Raw genomic sequence first — 19,171 nt, forward strand, 5'->3', positions numbered from 1 at the left:
ATAAGGCCCCTTATATATATATAATAATTATTATACCTTAGATAGATACTTAGCCCTTAAGCTATTAATAGACTTTAATTACCTTTAAGACCTTCTTAATTTATTATTAAGATATAATTCCCCTATTATATAGTAATACCGAGACTCTCTATTAATAATAAACCTAGTACGCTTAGTTTATTCCCTTAGAAAACTCTAGATATTATACTTTAAGTAAGGCTAAATTATTAATCTTATTAAGAAATATTATTTTTTATATTTATAATATATTATTATTGCGGTCTCCCTCTATATCTATAGTAAGTAGATACCTTTATCTCCCTATATTTACTTCTAGTAGGGTATTCTAGGGGTTTATCTTAGTCTTAATTCTTAAGGGGAATTTAATTAAATAATATCTCTAAACCTAGGGTTAAGAAAAGGTAAGATATATTTATAATTAATCTCCCTTTTTAATTAATAGCTTCTTAGGGTCTCTTTAATTCTTACCTTTTTCCTATTTATAATAGTTTTAATATTTTATTTTCTTATAGCCTAGTAGTAATAATTATATTTATAGTTTATTAATTAGTAGCATAGAAGTATATTCTCTTACCTAATTAAATAATATATATCTTTCTTAATATATACTAATAATTTAGAAAGATAAAAGTACTGAAAATCCTATATAGGGGCATTAGATTTATTAGAGAAATAAAATATATTAAATTATATAGCTAAAGGAAGGGATTTTCTATATATTCTTTTTAAGGTCTTTTTAAAGAGGGATCTTATATATTTTCTTATAAGGCAAATTTAATATAAAATAATAAGAGTAATTAATTAATTACTAGTAATAAAGATATAACCCGCGAAGGAGCCTAAAAGTCTTATTATTAAGGCTCGCAAAAGTAATAATAAAGGTAAGGCTCTATGACCTTTACTTCCTTTTTCTATATATAAGAAATTACTTAGTAGCCTAAAATGGCTTAGCACGCTTTTCCCCTAACTCACTAAGCTTAGATAGTATTTTAGCCTAAATAACTACTAGCCTCTTAGTTAAGTAATATAAAAAAATCCTTTATCCTTTACTATAGCTTTAGTATAAAAAGCTAATAAATAAATTAGCTATAATAAGCCCTAGGTAGGGTTTAAAAGTAATAATATATATTAAGCCTTAAATAAAAACCTATAATACTAAAATAATACTAATAATAAATATTAGAAAACTTAGAAATAAATCGCTTTTTAAAGGTATAGGCTTATTTTTCCTAGCTATATATAAAAAAAGGGGGGGCGCGCAAAATAGTAGATCTAAATATTACTACTTTCTACTTAGATCACTCTGAATCAATACCTCTGAATTCAAAGTACTTGCTCCACTCTGCATCATTTATAAGCTGCTCTGTAAGTTCTTTCTCAAATGCAAACTGCACCTCTATTCCTTCATCGTCACCAGCTGGTCCATTGCGTGGCGCGTAGACCATGACAATGTTCTCTGACAATGCCTTGCCAAACAAGTGGCGGAAGGCGGTTGGCTTGGCGAAGCCAAAGTCGGCGTTGCAGACATCAGCATCCCGCCAGTCGGTGACGACCAAAGTCATGGGCGGGAAGGAATTGACGCGAACCGACAGATCCGGCTTGTTTCGGATAGGGGCAAGCATCTGCATCACCCCCGCCAGCATCCCGCTGGTGACGCTGTCGGTCATCTGGCGCGAATAGCTTGCAAGCTTGGAGAGCGGCGCTTCTGAGATGATCTCGGCTGACGTTAACTGCGGTATGGTGGACATGGTAGACATGGGAGCGAAGAAGAGGTTGCCTTGCATGCGGGCAGGCATTGGAGGATCGCTGACACGCTTTGTTATGTTGACACCCTCGGCCCAGAGCGGCTTGGAGTCCGGGTCCGGATTATAGACGGGGGCACGAATTCTAGAGAAGACGCGCCACGTGAGAGCGGAGAAGGCATCATACGTGGAGATCCAGGAGCCGTCGACGGGCGAGGCTGCCTTCTTCAGCTCAGCAGCCTTACTCTTGGGCAAGTGAAAGATGAGTGCCTGTGAGTCCTTGTGTTCTGGGTGACGATCTGCCCGCGGGGGTGCGTTGACTTGCGACTCCTCCGGGATAGGCGGAGAAACGAAGCGGCTGCGGTCGAGGCACTTGGGGTCAAAGGAAGGGAAATCTGTCTTGTTGGTGATGGCATAACAATTCTCGGCCAGCTGACGGACAAAGTTGCCATAGCCGAGGGCGTCGTTGCTATAGTGGTGCGAGTGCATATTGAAGATGAGACCGCCCGGGATGAAGTTGGCTTTGTATGAGGCGACAGCGGGACTATTGTCTGGATCGGCTTCTGGCTTTTCGCCGTAGGTCATTGGGGCATTGCTCAAAACGTTGATATCGCCAAGCAAGGGCGACACGAAGTGAGCCTTTTCGATCTCAGCAAAGGTCCGAAAACCATCCTCGCGTGAATCGAGATGCTGCACAACAAACTTGACTGTGCTGTCCTTTCGTTTGACAAAAGAGTGGCCTCCCTCTCCGTCCTTTTCAATGATCCCAACAAGATGTCTTGTCTGGCTGAGTGTTCTTTCCAGCCCTTCCCTCAGTACGGCTTCAACTTTGCTGTCAAGGGTCAGTGACTCCATTGGGAAAGGCATGTGCTAGTACTGACTTCTTCTCCGCGTCATCCAGCTTGAAGAATAGAGTATAGTTATTGTAGGTCATCGCCGACAAGTAGTCGAGCGTGGAGATCTTGAAGCGCTCCTCCTCTGGGTCATTCTCCCAACCCAGAGGATGAAGCTGGAATTCCTCAACGTTGGGCATGGTAGCTGTGAGGAAGGCGAGGAAGGATGTGTAGGATGAGTGTCTAAAACGGCCGCGAAGTGTTACTGAGGAGGTGAACTGTCGAATCTGGGCATCTTGGGCAGGTTTTTTTTTTTGAATCGCGGGGGACTGCTGATTAAAGGACAATCATTAACAGTGCTGCGGGGTCAAACTGGACAACCTCAGGGCACCGCGGTGATCCATGCCATTTGGGAGCGTCCAGCAGATGGGCTGAAGCGGTGAGTGAGTCCTCTCCACTCGGGTCATGTCCCGGAAGATGTGTACCTCGTACATAATCTGCACACAACGTTGAAGCATTTATGCGTCCCAGGTTGGCCGGGTTCTGTCGCATTATCCCTGGCACCAGACGAACCCAGGTTCGACGAGGCAGGGGCCGGGGTCTGCCCCGGGCATTGTCAAGAGCCACTGCGGCCTTCTCATCGCCCGGATCTTCCTCGGGCACACGCCGAGGCCGACTCCCCGGCGTAGCAGTAAGTCCCTGGCACATGCCCCACGAGATCCAGTTCCCCCAGGCCCTCTTCTTCGCCCTGCATGGAGACATCATGACTTTGCGGAAAGGACGAGCAATGGAGCGATTCAATTCTAGCTTCCGCCAGGTTCAGAGATCATGCCCACGAGGATCTGCTAAAGAGTACATCTATTCTTTTACAATAGGGATGGAATTAAGTCACGAATCATAAGCCAATACTCCAGACCATGTACGGGAGACAATATCCCAGCTGGCCGTGAGGCGCCGCCCCAGCACCGGTAAAACCTCTACCTCCACTGCCTTTGGTGCCCATATCTCGTCTCGTTGACGTTTGCAATATCCGAGCTCTGCGTGACAGTCACCTGAGTAGTACGTTTGATGCCCTGCTCTACCTTGGCCGGAGCGTGACGGAGGTGCTCCGTCGACTCGGATCGAAAGTCCTTCAACTCGGTTTCGTCAATCTCGGTGTATGAATTGTTGACGGAGCGTATATTCTGAGACCTCCCGGTGGTTGCACCGCTTTGGCTCTTGGAGGTGGCCGTAACACTCTGGCCAAAACCCTTCTTCATCTTGCGCCAGACACCACTCTCCATGAGAATCTTGGGTACGCATGGCACGCAGACAACGATGAACCCGCAGGTCATTTCAGCGTACGCCCAGAAGCACACGGGGCCGATATTGTAAATGGAGTCGACGGCCTCGGCATATTGGACGGTGCCGGCGAGACGGAAGGCAGCAGAGACGCAAGCACTGCGGTTCAGGTTGGTTAGCATAGGGTCGCCTGTTGAGCTAGAAGGTCCGTGAATACTACTTACAGGATACCGAGTGAGAAGATGATCGACACACCCAGCTTCTTCTTCCAGCTCAGACGAAGATCCCAGATGACCTTCTGTGGAAGAAGGAGAACGATGCAGTCGGATATCAGCTGAAAAGCGGCAGAGACCGTCTCGATATCGTGAGCGTTGATGCACTTGCCCGGAAGCCAGAACTCCCACTTCTTCTTGGTTGGAATGCAGGCCAAGTTCAGGGCGATGACGGCGGCAATTGCAAACGCAACCTGAACGCTGATCATGATCCAAGAAACCCAGAAGAACCAGTTCCTAGTGCCTGGAGAAGAGAATATCCCTAACCATTCCACCATGATGGATATCTTGAGAAGAGGAAGGCAAACTGAATAGAAGACACCAGCAAGGTGAACATGCTGGCGAGTAGTTGTTAGTTCTTTGTTCCTCTAGTAGACTCTTCACAAGTCAGACTTACATAACCCATCATGACAGTTTGTCCAAGCCTGACATTCCAAGTGTGAACATAGAAGCCGGGGCTCGGTACCAAACTCATGGTGCAATAAGACCAACCGACAAAGCACCCCTGGACCCTGTGAGCAGTGATTAAGGAAGGGAAAGTGTCAAAATGCTTCTCACAAATGCAGCCAGAATCAGATACTCCTGAGCTTGTGCTCTTTTCAACAGCACGAGCCTAGCATAGGCTCGGGTTGCTAGACAAAGCACCACAACAGCAATGCACACAGTCATGACTGCCACAGCCATTCCATTCTGGTTTGGAGGATCGGTGAAGTTGCTGACTTCGCCTTCTGGTGGAGGCATGGCCGGGCCATCCAGGACAGCCTCCAGCATTTCTGGAGACATCTTGGTGAAGTCGACGGCAGCCATATTGGCGGGAGGTTGCGGGAGGAGGTCGGACCTCTTGTTGGAAGATTGGTGACAAAAAAGAATGGTGGAATAATATGAGTGGGGGCCAGCTTCCCAAGACAAGGCTCAGGATGGGAGCATGACAACGGGTGGCCGAATACGGGCCGCAAATGTACTTATAGAGAGAGAGAGAGAATCGCCTCTCAAACTCTCAAATCCTCAAAGGCACCCAAGTCTCAGTTTCAAGAGCATAGCGACGCGATTAACTGTTACAGTACGCTAAAAGAAGTATTGTGATCTGCACCCGGCGGCCTGGCTATGGCCGGGGAAGACTGGTAGGTTCGCCTGAGCCTCAAACTACAGGGTCAAACGGCCGTTGGGACGCTCCCGTTCTGATTGTGGAAACATGATCGTGATCTCGCCACTACTTCGTAATGGTGGACACATCCAGTTTGCCCCTGATCGGCAGGTCCAGATGCTCCTCCGAACGCTCCAACCAGTTCCCTGTACCCGCATTGCGAGACGGGCTCCTTCGGTCGTTCATGCCAGGCCGTTCCAAGCAACAGCAGGGGGCGTAGCCAAAGGAACTTCAAGAGTTGGGGCCAGGACCGACCCTTGAAGAGTTTATTTTTCTCGGAATGTGAACATGCCAGCGTGGTGGTGCCACATTTTCTTTGCAGTGATAAAGACAACGGCCTTCCCGCCACCCGTTTTGCAGGGTTTCGAAACCTGCGCACCTGTTCCATGCCATTTTCTTTTCATTTTTGCTAAGGAAGCGTAACATCGCCCTTTTTTTGGTTGCAATCCAAGACGTTTGCGCCTCTCTGATGCATATAAGGAGCTGTTGCTTTCCGTTCTACAAGGAATCTTCAGGGGTTCCAAGAGGACACAACCAACACCACGGAATCGGCCCCACGACACGAACACACCAAGATGCGCTTCCTCTGCTTGCATGGAAGGGCGACATGTGCACAGGTACCGTGCCATCCTCATCCCTGGACGTGACTTGGCAAAGGAAAGGCCACCAAACTAATCCAAGACGTACCCAAGATGTTTGAGATGCAGACGGGTGAGTGGCGGAAGGCGGTCTTGAAGCAATTGTAAACTGCTTTGAATGGTTTCCCATCAAACCTACACTAATCACCCTACGATGAAATGACATAGCTAATACTACCCCGACCCTGGCAGCAAGCATACGCAAGGAGCTCGCCGAGCACGATTTTGTGTTCATCAACGGCAGCATACCAATCCCTCAGTATCCAGGGGACGACGGTAGGCGATAACGGCGGCCGGGGTAACCCATACATTCTCGTACTCACTTCCGGCAGATGCAACGGCTTGCGAAGTCGCCGACCATCTCAAGTACGGCTACCTGGGAGAGCTCACAGAGGTGGGCCAGTACCAAGACCTGCTCGGCGGACTCATTGGCGTGGTGCAAAGCCAGGGGCCATTCCACGGCATCATGGGATTTTCCGAAGGAGGCATCGTCGCCGCCACCCTTCTTCTCGAGGACGCCCGACGACCATATGCCAGTTTCAAGTGCGGCATTCTCTTCAGCGCAGCACCTCCGCTGGACCCAGACGAGCTCCGGCAGGGCCACATTCGAAGCTTGGATCCGGAAAAGGACGGAACCGCACTCCATATCCCCACAGCTCACGTCTACTCGCACGAGATTGGCACGACTGCCCAGCACGTCCAGTCGCCCCTGAGCGGACTCTGGGCCGAACGCGGATGGATACTTCCGGAACATGTGCACGGCTCCCTGGCGCGGCTCTGCGACAATGCCGAGGTGTTTGTGCATGATCGTGGGCATCAAGTACCAGGGCCAAGGGATTACCAAGAGCTAAGAGGAGCTCTTCGAGCCATTAATCGCAGCATTGAGAGGGCCAGCGACTGATGTCCGGCCTGGGCAGGGAGAAACGATCATGATATGACGGGGGAAGGGGGGGATGAGGAGCCAACTGCATACTTTTATCCCAGATACTGTCCAATCATCAGACGTTAATGAACATGACATGTCATGATATATGCAATGCTACGCTTCACCGCCGACAAGACTGCAAGCGTAAGTGTGCAAACTGAGTTTGCCAAGGGCGGGACTGTACGGATACTCCCTGTGCACATGCCTGTAAGTGTCCCCCTGCGAGCGATCTCTCGATTCATTAATCCCCGGTGCCTACTCCGTAATCAGTTAGCCAAGGCAAGGACCCTTGCTCGCCAACCCGCAGAATCAACTATCCGCAGAACACTCCAACCCCTGATCTTTTGTGGTTAAGGGAATTTACCCCTGTTACCTAGGTAGCCTTAGTTTAACCGAAAGCTAATCCTGTTAGTGGTTGGGTAACCTCTTGTGGCTAGGGGAGCTTTGTAAGGAGTAGAAAGTTTAAAAAATTATAACTTTTTACTTTAAATATATAAAACTTAAAAATCCCTATATAATTAATTTTTTTTTCTTATTAAATTTCTTTTTAAAAAAGTATTTAGCTAATAAAAAGGTAATTTAAAGTAATATATTATTATGAAAAAGAGAGGCTAGGCCCTAATTGCCTATAACCTTAGGCTATTAGGCCAAAAGGTTAACTATGCGCATCTTAGTTAGAGGCTCACGGGTTAATTAGGTCCTATAGGGCACCTACGGGCTATGCCCGTAGTATATATTATCTCTTTAATTAGCAAGGAGTAATACTTTATACCTTACCTTACTTTATTCTTATAGTAACCTTAATATATATAAAAGACTAAAAAATAAAAACTATATAGTTTTTAAAGATTATAAAAATAAATAGTAAATAAGTAATAGAATTTATCCTTATAAAAAGCTAATTAGCTAGATAAGGAGTTATAAAATAAAATAAAATATATAATAAAGGGCTAGCTTTTAATTAGTAGTCTTGTAGCTTATATTAGTTAAGTATATATTATACTTAGGAAGGAAAACTATTTTAAGGGAAAGCTATTCTTTTATAGCTATTTACTTAGGATTTATTAATCTAGCTCAGATAAAATATATAGTATTAGATAGCTCCCTTTTAGAGCTATTTAATTATATAAGATATATATATACTAGATAGAAAAAAGCTAAGTTATAGCATAAAGAAGATTATACTTATAGGGTTTTATATTTTAGATATTAAAAATTAAATAGGAAATACCTATATAAGAAAGTTTGCTTTAATAAATTTATTAGGCTTAAGATAAAGCCCTAAGTCCGAGTTATATAACTTTTTTTATATAACTAGATTTACTTAAAAAAAAAGTTTATATAACTTTTTAATATCTCACTTATTACGGCAAGCAAGGAGCTTGCCTCACGGAAGGGTCGGTCACGTGACCTCTCACGTGACCCACCTAGCTTATATAAGCCCGAAAGGGGCTCTCTTCCTAGCTTAGAATATTCATCCCATTTTACAACCTCTTTTCCGTTATATTAGATTAAAATAAAAAACTATAAAAAAAGCCCTTAGGTTAGTTTACTTAAAAGCTAAGAAAGAGACTACTTAAAAGATAGACTAGGTATAAATCTATTATTTATAATATTATAATTTATAACTCTTTAAGTTATTAGGACTTTTATTATTACCTGAATTAGCAGGCAGTAAAAGTACCTTTTATTTCACGCATTTTAATTAGACCAAACCCTCAGTCGTGCCCTGGTTGCAGCCCCTTGCCGACTTATGGGATAGGGTGGGTCAGACTTTGGGCGGTCCCTGTAAGTACGGCGAGGATCCAAATCCATGCCCGTGGAAATCCCTTCGCACCTGCCTGTTTTAGCACACGGCATTGGCTCGTATGGTGAACAGGGCTGTAAAGCAGACTCTGTTTCAGGAACCAAACTGGGAACCAGGGCCTAGTATATCTCTCAAGTAGGCTACAAGTGTTTGTAGTTCGAAACGCCAGCCTCCCCTTGGTGCGACCAGAAGGATCGAGTGAGTCGCCCAAAGCAGAATGGATGCTAGAGCGCTGGGAATTTAAGACGTCTTTCGTCCCGTCAGTGAGAGATGAACTAGAACGATCCTTACTGAATACGTAAGGTCAGTGAAACCCAGACAGGCATCGCATGCAGACTCCTCCATCACATCCCCCTCTTAACACCTCTACTAAGCTACCGACACCATGGGTTCAACGACAGATCAGTTCAGCCACGGAAATGACATTGCCGTGGTGGGATTCTCTTTCAAGCTTCCCCAGGACGTTGAAGACGTTGACAGTTTCTGGCATGTTCTGCAGAACCGCCAAAACTTGATGACTCGCTGGCCCGAGTCCCGCATCAACGCTGAATCGTTCGTGTCTGGTACACGAAGCAAGGTGCGTTGTCGTATGCGGTTTTAAGAGGTTGATCAGGAGTATTGTTTCTCATAACCTTGAAACGAGTGTAGTTTAGCTGCCATGGCGGACACTTTATCAACGATGACCCGGCAGCCTTTGATGCCCCCTTCTTCTCCATCTCGACAAAGGAAGCAGCTGGTGCGTGCCTTCTCCGGCTCAAGATTGGAAATGAGGATGACGAGCTGACATTTTCCGGTGAAAAAGCTATGGATCCTATGCAGAGATGGACATTAGAAACATCCTACCGTGCTTTCGAAAATGGTGAGCTGGCGAGAATCAATGTCCGCATAGTATTGTCCACAATCTTTAACAAGCCATTGTTTGTTACTTTTAGCTGGCATTCCCGCCGAGAAGCTCAAGTGCTCAAGGACCGGCGTCTTCTCTGCGTCCTTTACCGACGACTGGGCCAGGATGCTCTCACAGGACCCCGAAAACGTTGAAAGGACAGCGGCCACTGGTACTGCGCCCTCGCTCATTTCGAACCGCGTCAGCTGGTACTTTGACCTCAGGGGGCCCAGTGTCCATGTTGATACTGCTTGCTCCAGCAGTCTATTTGCGGTGGACATGGCATGCCAATCTTTGCGCGCTGGCGAATCATCGGCTGTGCGTGTTCAACTCTCTTCGTGTAACTCCTGGTAGCTAATCAGGCACGGACGGCACAAAGGCACTTGTCACTGGATCCAGCTTGATTCTCACCCCGACCTTCACCCACTTCCTATCGAATCTTGGCTTCTTGTCTCCGGATAGTAAGTGTTGGGCTTTTGATCATCGCGCAAATGGCTATGCCCGAGGAGAAGGTTTCATTGCTATTCTTCTGAAACCTCTTTCTGCTGCCCTACGAGACAACGACATGATTCGGTCTGTCATCCGAGCTACTGGCTCGAACCAGGACGGCCAAACACCTTCATTAACGCAACCTAACCCTAGAGCACAGGAAGAACTGATACGCCATGTGTACAAGAAGGCCAATCTCTCTCTTGACAAGACACGATATGTCGAAGCTCACGGTAGGCTTTAATGTCTGTTTGCTACTCACTCCTCCGAATTGCATACAAATGACCGGGTGATATAGGTACTGGGACACCTGTTGGTGATCCAATCGAAATGAAAGCAATAGGAAGAGTCTTCCGAAGCTCCCGATCCGCTTCGGCACCCCTTTACGTGTAAGTGACATGCGACTACTATATATGAACAAATAAACACACAACCCAGGTGTCTAGATTGCTAATCGAAGCTTCAAAGAGGCTCGATCAAGAGTAACATCGGCCATCTCGAAGGAAGTAGCGGGCTAGCTGGTGTCATCAAGTCTATTGGTAAGAACACCCTGCGTCCTCAACCAGCCTCGTCTGCTCAACAAGCCGGCGCATTGCAGTGTCCCTTGAAAAAGGCCTCATTCCGCCTCATGCGCTCTTTGAAAAGATCAACCCCGACATTGATCTCGAGTTCTACCATACTGCTGTATGTCCGATCCCACCCTTGATAAGAAAACAGGGAGCTGATAAAATGAAGATCCCAATCCAGGAAATTGTCTGGCCGAGCGACGGGCTCCGACGGATATCTGTAAATTCGTTTGGGTTTGGAGGCACCAATACCCACGTTGTGCTAGATGACGCGTATCACTACTTGCAAGAACGCGGCATCACCGGTAATCATTGCACGGTGGCAGCGGCAGGACCTGCGTCGAATGACACCACGTCTGTAAACGAGAACGGTCCAGTCAATGGATGTTCCAATGGATGCCGCAACGAGACATCCAATACACCCCTCAACGGCATCAATCATCGCAGTCATGGTCAGGGCAAGTCTCGACTCCTTGTATGGTCTGCCGCAGACGAAAAGGCAGTCAAGCGCATGGTCGAGGGGCAGCAAGCCTTCTTCAACAACCAAGTCGCTGGAGACGCCGTCAAACTCGACCAGTTTGCGTACACACTGGCTGCTCGACGAAGCCGCATGCTCTGGCGCGCAGCAGCCATCGTCACGGATGAACCAAACGACAATATCAGCATCGCCGCGGCCAAGCCAGTGCGCAGTTCAGGAGAGGCTGGGCTGGCTTTTGTCTTTACAGGCCAGGGAGCACAGTACGCCGGTATGGGCTGGAATCTTGTCCACCAATATCCTATCTTTGCCGAAACCCTGCAACGGATTGGCAAAGTGTACAATGGCCTTGGGTGTGAATGGCAGCTGCTTGACGAGCTGCAAAACGCCGAGAACATCAATTACCCCGAGTACAGCCAGCCGCTATCCACAGCCATACAGCTGGCTCTAGTCGATCTCCTAAAGAGCTTCAACATCTTGCCCAAGGCAGTCATTGGGCATTCCTCAGGCGAGATTGCTGCTGTTTATGCCATCGGGGCCCTGTCGCTGGAGTCAGCTTGCAAGGTCTCCTACTTCCGCGGCCAACTCGCCGGCAAGCTTCGAGCCACCAGCTCAACAGTGGGAGCCATGATCTCGATAAATCTCGCCGAGGATCACGTCCCAGACTATCTTGGCAAGCTAGGCATCACAGACGTCTGTGTTGCTTGCATCAACAGCCCGTTGAACTGCACCCTGTCGGGCCCGGAGAGTGCCATCGACGCAGTAAAGGAGCAGGCAGACAAAGATGGTATATTTGCCCGGAAGCTCAAGACAGGCGTGGCATATCATTCGCCTGTTATGCTCGCCATTGCCGACGATTACAGGCAGCAGATGGGACACCTCGAACCCGCCACGACGTCCTCGGCAAGTTCCATGATTTCCACTGTGACTGGCAACAGTGTTCCACGTGCTGTGCTGGCTACGGCTCAGTACTGGGTGGACAACATGGTGTCTCCAGTTCGCTTTGTCGATGCTGTCCGCGCCTTGTCACAGCAGTCCTCTACGTGGAAAGCTGCATTCGTGGGTAACATGACGGATCTAGTTGAGATTGGGCCGACTGCTGCTCTGCGTCGACCCGTCGCAGACTCATTGGCCTCGGCAGGTCCCCGTGCAAAGAAGATCCGGTACGCGAGCGTCCTACACCGTGGTCGGTCCGCTGTTGAAACTACTCTGGAGTTTGCCGGGCACTTGTTTACCTGTGGACATTCAGTGTCGATTGCCGCCGTGAATCAACTTGACGTCGATGGCCATTTCCTCGTCGATTGTCCCGAGTATCCATTTGACCACTCCAACAGATACTGGTCAGAGTCACGCATCAGTCGCGATTACAGATTGCGTGGTGCCGTAGTCGGTGAGACCTTGGGTCAACGGGTTTCAGACTGGAATCCCCTCGGGCCAAGGTGGAGGAACTTTCTATGCACCGAGTCGGAGCCGTGGGTTGCCGACCACAATGTAAGCACTCGTTTACCCATTGCCTCTCTGCAGATGATCCCCCTAACCCACGTGCGTAGGTCAGCAACACTGTTGTGTACCCAGCGGCTGGCATGCTGGTCATGGCAATGGAAGCGGTGCAGCAAATGGTCCCTGCGAATAGAACGGTTGCAGGTTACTCTGTCAAGGAAGCACGCTTCATGAGTCCCATCGTCGTGGGAGAGACGTGGGAAGACAGAACAGAGACGACAGTCGAGCTTCGGCCGGTGCAGAAGCCATTCGAGAAGTCCTCGACGTGGTTCGACATTCGAATCTTTTGCTACCGCAACAAGGAATGGTCCCAGTGTTTCTTGGCGAGCATTCAAGTGCAGTACGAGGAAGATTCTCTGCAAGTTGGGGTTCAACAAGAGAAGAAACTCGTCGACCAAGACGTCCTAGCCCGCTATGAGCGTGCGGTCAAGGCCTGCACAAGGCCCGTTGATTCCCACGTCTTTTATCGCAACGCCGCTGACCACGGCCTGCGATATGGAGACTGGTTTCAGCTGCTGGAGGACCTCCACTGGGACGGAAAGAACACTGCCGTCGGTCGTATTGACGTCTCCAAGACACAGTTCCACTCGACTAGCCTGGTGCACCCGGCCGTCTTGGACAACGTGTTCCACATGCTGCGGGCGAGCTCCCAAGCCTCTGCCTCGACGTCAGCCACTAATGTTCCCGTCAGGATAGTCGACGCTTGGTTCTCTGCCTCAGGATGGCAGAGCCCGCAGATCAAGAGGCTCGCCTGCTGTGGCATTGCAAACGTGGATCAGGAGGCTGGCGAGGATGGTACCATCTACGCGCTCAGCGATGATGGGAAAGTCTTGATGACTATCCAACACATGATTACAGTGGCCGTTTCCAGACCCGAAGAGGGTAGCACAACAGAAAGAAAGCTTCTTCACAAAGCCCAGTGGAAACCGCAGCTGGGCCTCCTCGATCCACAGCAGCTTACACAAGCTTGCGTCAAGGGTAGCATCGTCAAAGATGACGCAACCATGGTCGCTCACCACGCCGAACTAACGTCCATCATGAATGTCGCTCTTGATAGGACTCTCCGAAACATGACCGTGGCGGAGCGTGAAAAGGTGCCCGTCTCGCTGGAGCGGCACATGGCGTGGGTGAGACACCACATCAGCACGCTCGAACCAGGCCAGAGAGACGACCCGGAAGCGCCCATCAGCGACCAACAGCTTGAGCAGCGACTTGAGCACATCGAGGGCATACACCCACCTTGGAAACTACACACCAGTGTGGTGCGCGAGCTGAAGAACATCCTGCTCGGAGCCAAGGATCCGCTCGAGGTCATCTTTGATTCGGATCTGGCCGACGTCTTCTACGCAGACATGTTTGCTCAGATCTGCGACGAACGGCTGCGCAACTTTCTCGATCTCGCCTCGCACGAGAACCCCGGCCTGCGCATTCTCGAGGTTGGCGCCGGGACTGGCGGCTTCACGGGGCACGTGTTGACCGCGCTGCAATCACTCGAGAAGGAGAGCGGAGGTCTGAAGCTGGCGGAATACACATACACTGATATCTCGCCCATGTTCTTCGAACGGGCACGGGAACGGTGGAGGGCGTTTGAAGGCCGCATAAGCTTCAAGACCCTGGACCTGGAACGCACACTCGAGAGCCAGGGCTTCGAGGTCGGCTCGTATGATCTAGTTGTTGCCGGCAGCGTCTTGCACGCCACGGCGGATCTGGTGGGAACGATGAAGAACGTGCGGACTGCGCTCAAAGCTGGAGGGCGGGCGCTGATCCTGGAGGTGGTCGCGCCGGAAGACGTTGTCGTCAACTTCTCGTTCGGCCTTGTCCCCGGGTGGTGGCTCGCGCGTGAAGAATGGCGCAAGATGTCGCCCCTTTTGAACGAGAGTCAGTGGGACACGTGCTTGCAAGCGAGCGGATACTCGGGCAACGACCTCGTGCTCAAGGATTACGAGGGGCAGGGGTATCATATCTGCAGCATCATCGTGTCGACTGCTGTGGAAGCAGAGGCAACAGCCCATGTGGATGTGAGCTACAAAGTGCTGTTGGTTGTCGAAGAGGCATCAAAACGACAAGTTGAGCTGGCCAACCACATTCACAACTCGATGAGTGCCCGGTCTGGAGAACAATCCTGCAGCATCATGTCCATGCAGGACTTCCAGGCGATCATACCAGCAAGAGATGATGTCGTGCTTTGCCTAGCAAGCCTGGACAGTCCCTTTCTGTACGCCATTTCTGAGAGCAAACTAGGCTGGGTACAGCATCTCATGCGCCACACCAGAAAGCTGCTCTGGGTGAGTGGTTCAAGCATTGACGACGACACGCAATCACAATTCTATAGCCTGGCCCAAGGCTTCTTTCGCTCGCTGCGACTCGAAGTGGCCGAAAGCAAGATCGTCACGCTTGCCATCGAGACAAGGGATGCGACAGTAGCTGTCTCGGCACAGCATGTTATGAAGGTCCTCCTAAGCTCGTTCCTTGACCCATCTTCCGAGGAGCTCGAGTATATGGTTAGTCAGGACGGCCTTCTTGAGACCTGCAGGGCTGCAGAAGACGTTCGTGGCAACGATGCGCTGAATGCCCTTCTCTCTCCACACTCCCACTCAGGTACCTGGTCAGAAGGCCCAGCGTTGTCTCTCTCAATCAAGACGGTTGGAACACTGGACTCGCTATGCTTCACCGAGGACTTGGAGTACGACACGGAGCTGGCAGCTGACGAGGTCGAGATCGAAGCCAAGGCCTGGGGTGTCAACTTCCGTGATGTCCTGCAGGCTCTAGGGCGCCTAGAGGAAAGGACATTTGGGGTCGACTGCGCTGGTATCGTCACCAGGTTGGGCAGTGGCTGCAATGACAATTTCCAGCTGGGTGACCGGGTCTGTATGGCATCCCCTGGCTGCATGCGTCGAAACCCGCGTGGACCTGCAACGTCGGTGATCAAGATACCCAGCGACGACATGTCCTTTGCTGCCGCTGCCTCAGTCATCGTGCCGGGAATGACGGCGTATCACGCGCTCGTCGACGTTGCACGAGTCGCAAAGGGAGAGTCTGTCCTCATCCACTCGGCTGCAGGCGCCACAGGCCAGATGGCCATTGCTGTTGCCAAGATGCGAGGGGCGTCTATCTATGCGACAGTTGGCAGTGAGGAGAAGAAGCGCTTCTTGGTGGACGCTCTAGGTATCCCCGAGGACAACATCTTTCACAGTCGCAATACGTCGTTTGCGCAGGGAGTCATGCGCGTCACCAAGAGGCGTGGCGTCGACGTTGTGCTCAATTCTCTCTCTGGGGATGCTCTCCAGGCTTCGTGGAGCTGCATTGCCCGTCGCGGACGCTTTATAGAGATCGGAAAGGCAGATATCATTGCTAACTCGGGGCTTCCCATGTCCTGCTTCGAGAGAAACGTGAGCTTCTCCGCCGTGGACCTACGCGAGATCCTCATCGAGGACCCTCAGGCCACTGCTGAGCTGCTGCACAAGGTCATGCAGTTCACGCGTGACACTGGTGCCGCGCCAGCGCCGGTGCGCTCTTTTCCAGCTAGCCAGGTCGAACAGGCTTTCCGGACACTCCAGAACGGCAAGAATATCGGCCGCATTGTGATTGAGCCTGGCCCAGACGATATTGTCCCTGTGAGTGCAATCTCTTATCCCTTGTTCAATCCTAGACTAACATTTGCATCAACTCAGAAATACCTGCTAGACCGACGACCGTGGAAGTTTGATAGTAACGCATCGTACCTCATCGCCGGGGGTTTGGGAGGCATCGGTCGTGCCATTATGAAATGGATGGCGACGCGCGGCGCCAACTATCTCATCGTGCCATCAAGATCCGGAGCCTCATCCCCAGAAGCAGCCGCCGTCATTGCTGAACTGGAATCTCAGGGTGTTTGTGTCGTCGCGCCAAGGTGTGATGTGGCCTCGGAGCTGGCACTGTCAAGCGTACTTGATGAGTGTGCACGCACAATGCCCCCTCTCAAGGGTTGCATCAACGCCGCCTTGGTTCTGCAGGATGCCCTGTTTGAGAACATGACGCTTGCTCAGTGGGATCTGGCCGTCAGGGCCAAGGTGGACACGGCGTGGAACCTGCACCGTCTCTTGCCCAAGGATCTCGACTTCTTCGTCTTGCTGTCGTCTCTAGCCGGGCAGATAGGACAAGCCGCAACCTCGCAATATGCCGCGGGCTGTACATTCCAGGATTCTCTGGCACGCTACCGCGTCGAGCATGGCCAGAAAGCTGTGTCCCTTGATCTTGGCTGGATGCGTGACATTGGCATTGTCGCCGAGACAGCCGCCTTTCAACGTCGGCGACTCGCCACCGACGACATGCAGCAGATCAACGGCAACGAGTTGATGGCTCTCCTGACATTGTGCTGTGATCCGACCGGTTCAGAAGCAAGCCAGATGCTCGTGGGCCTACGAACGCCAGCCGACTTCCTCGCCAAAGGACAGAAACCTCCGGCCCTACTAGAGCGGCCATTCTTCTCAGCTTTTTCCCGAATTTTGGGCACCGAGGTCATCTCCAGCGCAGGACCGGCAGCGGACCCAGCGGCGCTGTTCCGCGCTGCTGCTGAACCAGAAGAAAAGGCCCAGATCGTCATCAACTCTCTGGTTGCCAAGCTGGCGCATGCCATGTCCATCTCGCCCGAGGATGTGGAAGTCTCAAAGCCGCTGTCGAGCTATGGTGTTGATTCCTTGATGGCGGTAGAGCTTCGCAACTGGATTCGACGCGATTTTGCTGCGCCAGTGGCTGTCTTTGATATCATGGGGGGCGTGCCTATTTCGATGATTGGAGAGCTGGTGGTTGCCAGAAGCACTACTGTTCCCCACTTATCTAGTTAGTATATATATTATCTTTAAATATAATATAAGCGGGCTAGATATAGTAAGCTGGATCTAGAGGAGGATAGTATATGCAAGAGTTATTAATAGAAGTCTATTAAAGGAGATATTAGTCTATAGTATGTCGAGGATGGAGAATTAAGTGGTTTCTTTATGGCTAGCAACCGTGAACACGGCTCTAACAGATCTTCAGCATTATCTCAACCTAGAACATCAGGACTGTTCGGCTGACTGTAATCCCGTTCACGCCATATAGGCCTTGTGTAGAAGTGAACCGAGACGTTGGTGTAGGCTAAGCCCGACGGGAATTCAATGAAGCATCGGTATTAATTGGTACAGGCTTGATAGAGGGCGTGTTAAACCAAGCATCTGAATGGAGTCTGCACAACTCATGGGACCTGGACGGGCTGAATCGGCTTGCCCAATCAAGCCAGGTAGGGTCATATATCGACATTAGCGCATCGGGTGATTTCAAATAGCCCCGGAACCGCGCAAAGGGCTCAGTTTACAACGGTCTGTGCCGTCACCACAATACAGAGCATGGTGCCTCAAGGTATTTCCAGCATCACGGCCCCATACTGCCATGGCCTTCATGGCTGTATCGCCGGGGATTGTTATTGCCATCGCTTTTAAATGTTGGCTTTGCAGCCCATCTTTCTATTAACCCGCCATGCTCTGCCACACTATGAAAATGCAATGCCTTAAAACACCTTCTTCACTTTGTCATCTCTCGTATGATCCTTTCCCCATCTATCTCTCCACAAAGGCGCCTCAAGGTAACGCCATCCCATGGGCGCACCACCCATAGCCCAGCGGGTTTTCATCTCGCTCAGGGTGACTGGGTTGACCAACTCGTAGAGCTCCAGTATAGGGTATCCGAACTTGGATTGCTTCAAGCCCGCATTGAACTCGGCATTGCCGATGCCCGGTGGTTCAGTAGGGACAGAGCCAGGCTCATGGCGGATAGATGAGGGAATTCTGGCGATATGACTTGTTGCGGTTAGTAGAAAGGTTGTCAAGTAGGACAATTGCAGCCAACTTACGTGATGGATGCCCGTCCTCCGCCCCCAGCTGTTTCATAAAGCCACAGCCGAACAACACCATCCTTCAGCCGATACTTGCGATACTCGTGGTTCTTCTCTCGGCTGATGATATTGGCCAAGTGATCAGGCTTGATGGCAAGAAGAACGTCGGTGTCAATGCGCTCTGACGGGGAGGCGCTTGTCGTAGATTTGGGCTTGGGCTTGGGCCTGGCTCTGGTGCGGGGTTTGGCTTTGTTCTGGGCTCGCTTGGCTGCTTTAGATGTTTTTCTCGCCATAGTTGAGGTTTGCAGTAGCGAAATGGCAGCGATGATGGAGCAGAGGTATTCCTGGTGATGGTGTTGAGGTGATGTTGTGGTCGCCTTATGGCGGGAATAAGCCAATGTAAATACGGCACACCATTAAAGTTTAGCGCGAGCGGTTGTCGGGTGATAATTCTGTTAGCTGACTATTTTCTATTTTCAGCTTTTTGCAAGCTTAGATGTCTGGCCTTGCAAAGATCTGCCTCTCATTGCATTAGCCTTGCAAGAAGCTCTTGCCTTTACTCGCGTTGGGGTTTACTTTTGGTATTATCGAGTAGCTCAGAGTTCAATGCTAAAAGTCGAGGACACGGTATGTAACTTATCTTAGGGAACAATGGATTAATGACTAGGTAGGCATGTCGGGGTCTGATGGGGTCTCTCTTTATACGGTGGGTGTGCCGGCAATCAAGGTTACGGTGATTTATGGAAT

The 19,171-nt window shown here is 50.0% G+C and overlaps 5 protein-coding genes across 5 annotated transcripts; 2 read left to right on the forward strand and 3 right to left on the reverse strand.

Moving 5' to 3' along the window:
• Positions 1-1,319: 1,319 nt before the first annotated feature.
• NECHADRAFT_46286 (uncharacterized protein) lies at positions 1,320-2,796 on the reverse strand (the record flags this gene model as incomplete). Its single annotated transcript, XM_003046966.1, has 2 exons — positions 1,320-2,595; positions 2,645-2,796. 2 exons carry the CDS (start codon positions 2,794-2,796, stop codon positions 1,320-1,322), a joined length of 1,428 nt encoding a protein of 475 aa, XP_003047012.1.
• Positions 2,797-3,627: 831 nt separating this feature from the next.
• NECHADRAFT_26479 (uncharacterized protein) lies at positions 3,628-4,905 on the reverse strand (the record flags this gene model as incomplete). Its single annotated transcript, XM_003046967.1, has 4 exons — positions 3,628-4,036; positions 4,102-4,507; positions 4,552-4,654; positions 4,708-4,905. Coding segments are annotated over 4 exons (1,116 nt in total), but the record flags the coding sequence as incomplete, so codon positions are not given.
• A 1,080-nt stretch (positions 4,906-5,985) lies between these two features.
• Positions 5,986-7,233, forward strand: NECHADRAFT_83230 (uncharacterized protein; the record flags this gene model as incomplete). The annotated part of the gene is made up of 5 exons (XM_003046793.1): positions 5,986-6,004; positions 6,100-6,207; positions 6,264-6,740; positions 7,028-7,063; positions 7,127-7,233. 5 exons carry the CDS (start codon positions 5,986-5,988, stop codon positions 7,231-7,233), a joined length of 747 nt encoding a protein of 248 aa, XP_003046839.1.
• Positions 7,234-9,048: 1,815 nt separating this feature from the next.
• Positions 9,049-17,399, forward strand: NECHADRAFT_46230 (uncharacterized protein; the record flags this gene model as incomplete). Its single annotated transcript, XM_003046794.1, has 11 exons — positions 9,049-9,240; positions 9,312-9,399; positions 9,466-9,522; positions 9,596-9,864; positions 9,926-10,268; positions 10,334-10,424; positions 10,504-10,574; positions 10,634-10,719; positions 10,771-12,539; positions 12,632-16,190; positions 16,248-17,399. 11 exons carry the CDS (start codon positions 9,049-9,051, stop codon positions 17,397-17,399), a joined length of 7,677 nt encoding a protein of 2,558 aa, XP_003046840.1.
• A 701-nt stretch (positions 17,400-18,100) lies between these two features.
• Positions 18,101-18,717, reverse strand: NECHADRAFT_83232 (uncharacterized protein; the record flags this gene model as incomplete). The annotated part of the gene is made up of 2 exons (XM_003046968.1): positions 18,101-18,389; positions 18,443-18,717. The coding sequence occupies 2 exons, from the start codon at positions 18,715-18,717 to the stop codon at positions 18,101-18,103; spliced, it is 564 nt and encodes a 187-aa protein (XP_003047014.1).
• Positions 18,718-19,171: the final 454 nt, after the last annotated feature.

Source organism: Fusarium vanettenii (assembly GCF_000151355.1).
Source record: "Fusarium vanettenii 77-13-4 chromosome 8 genomic scaffold NECHAsca_17_chr8_1_0, whole genome shotgun sequence".
Lineage (NCBI taxonomy): Eukaryota > Fungi > Ascomycota > Sordariomycetes > Hypocreales > Nectriaceae > Fusarium > Fusarium vanettenii.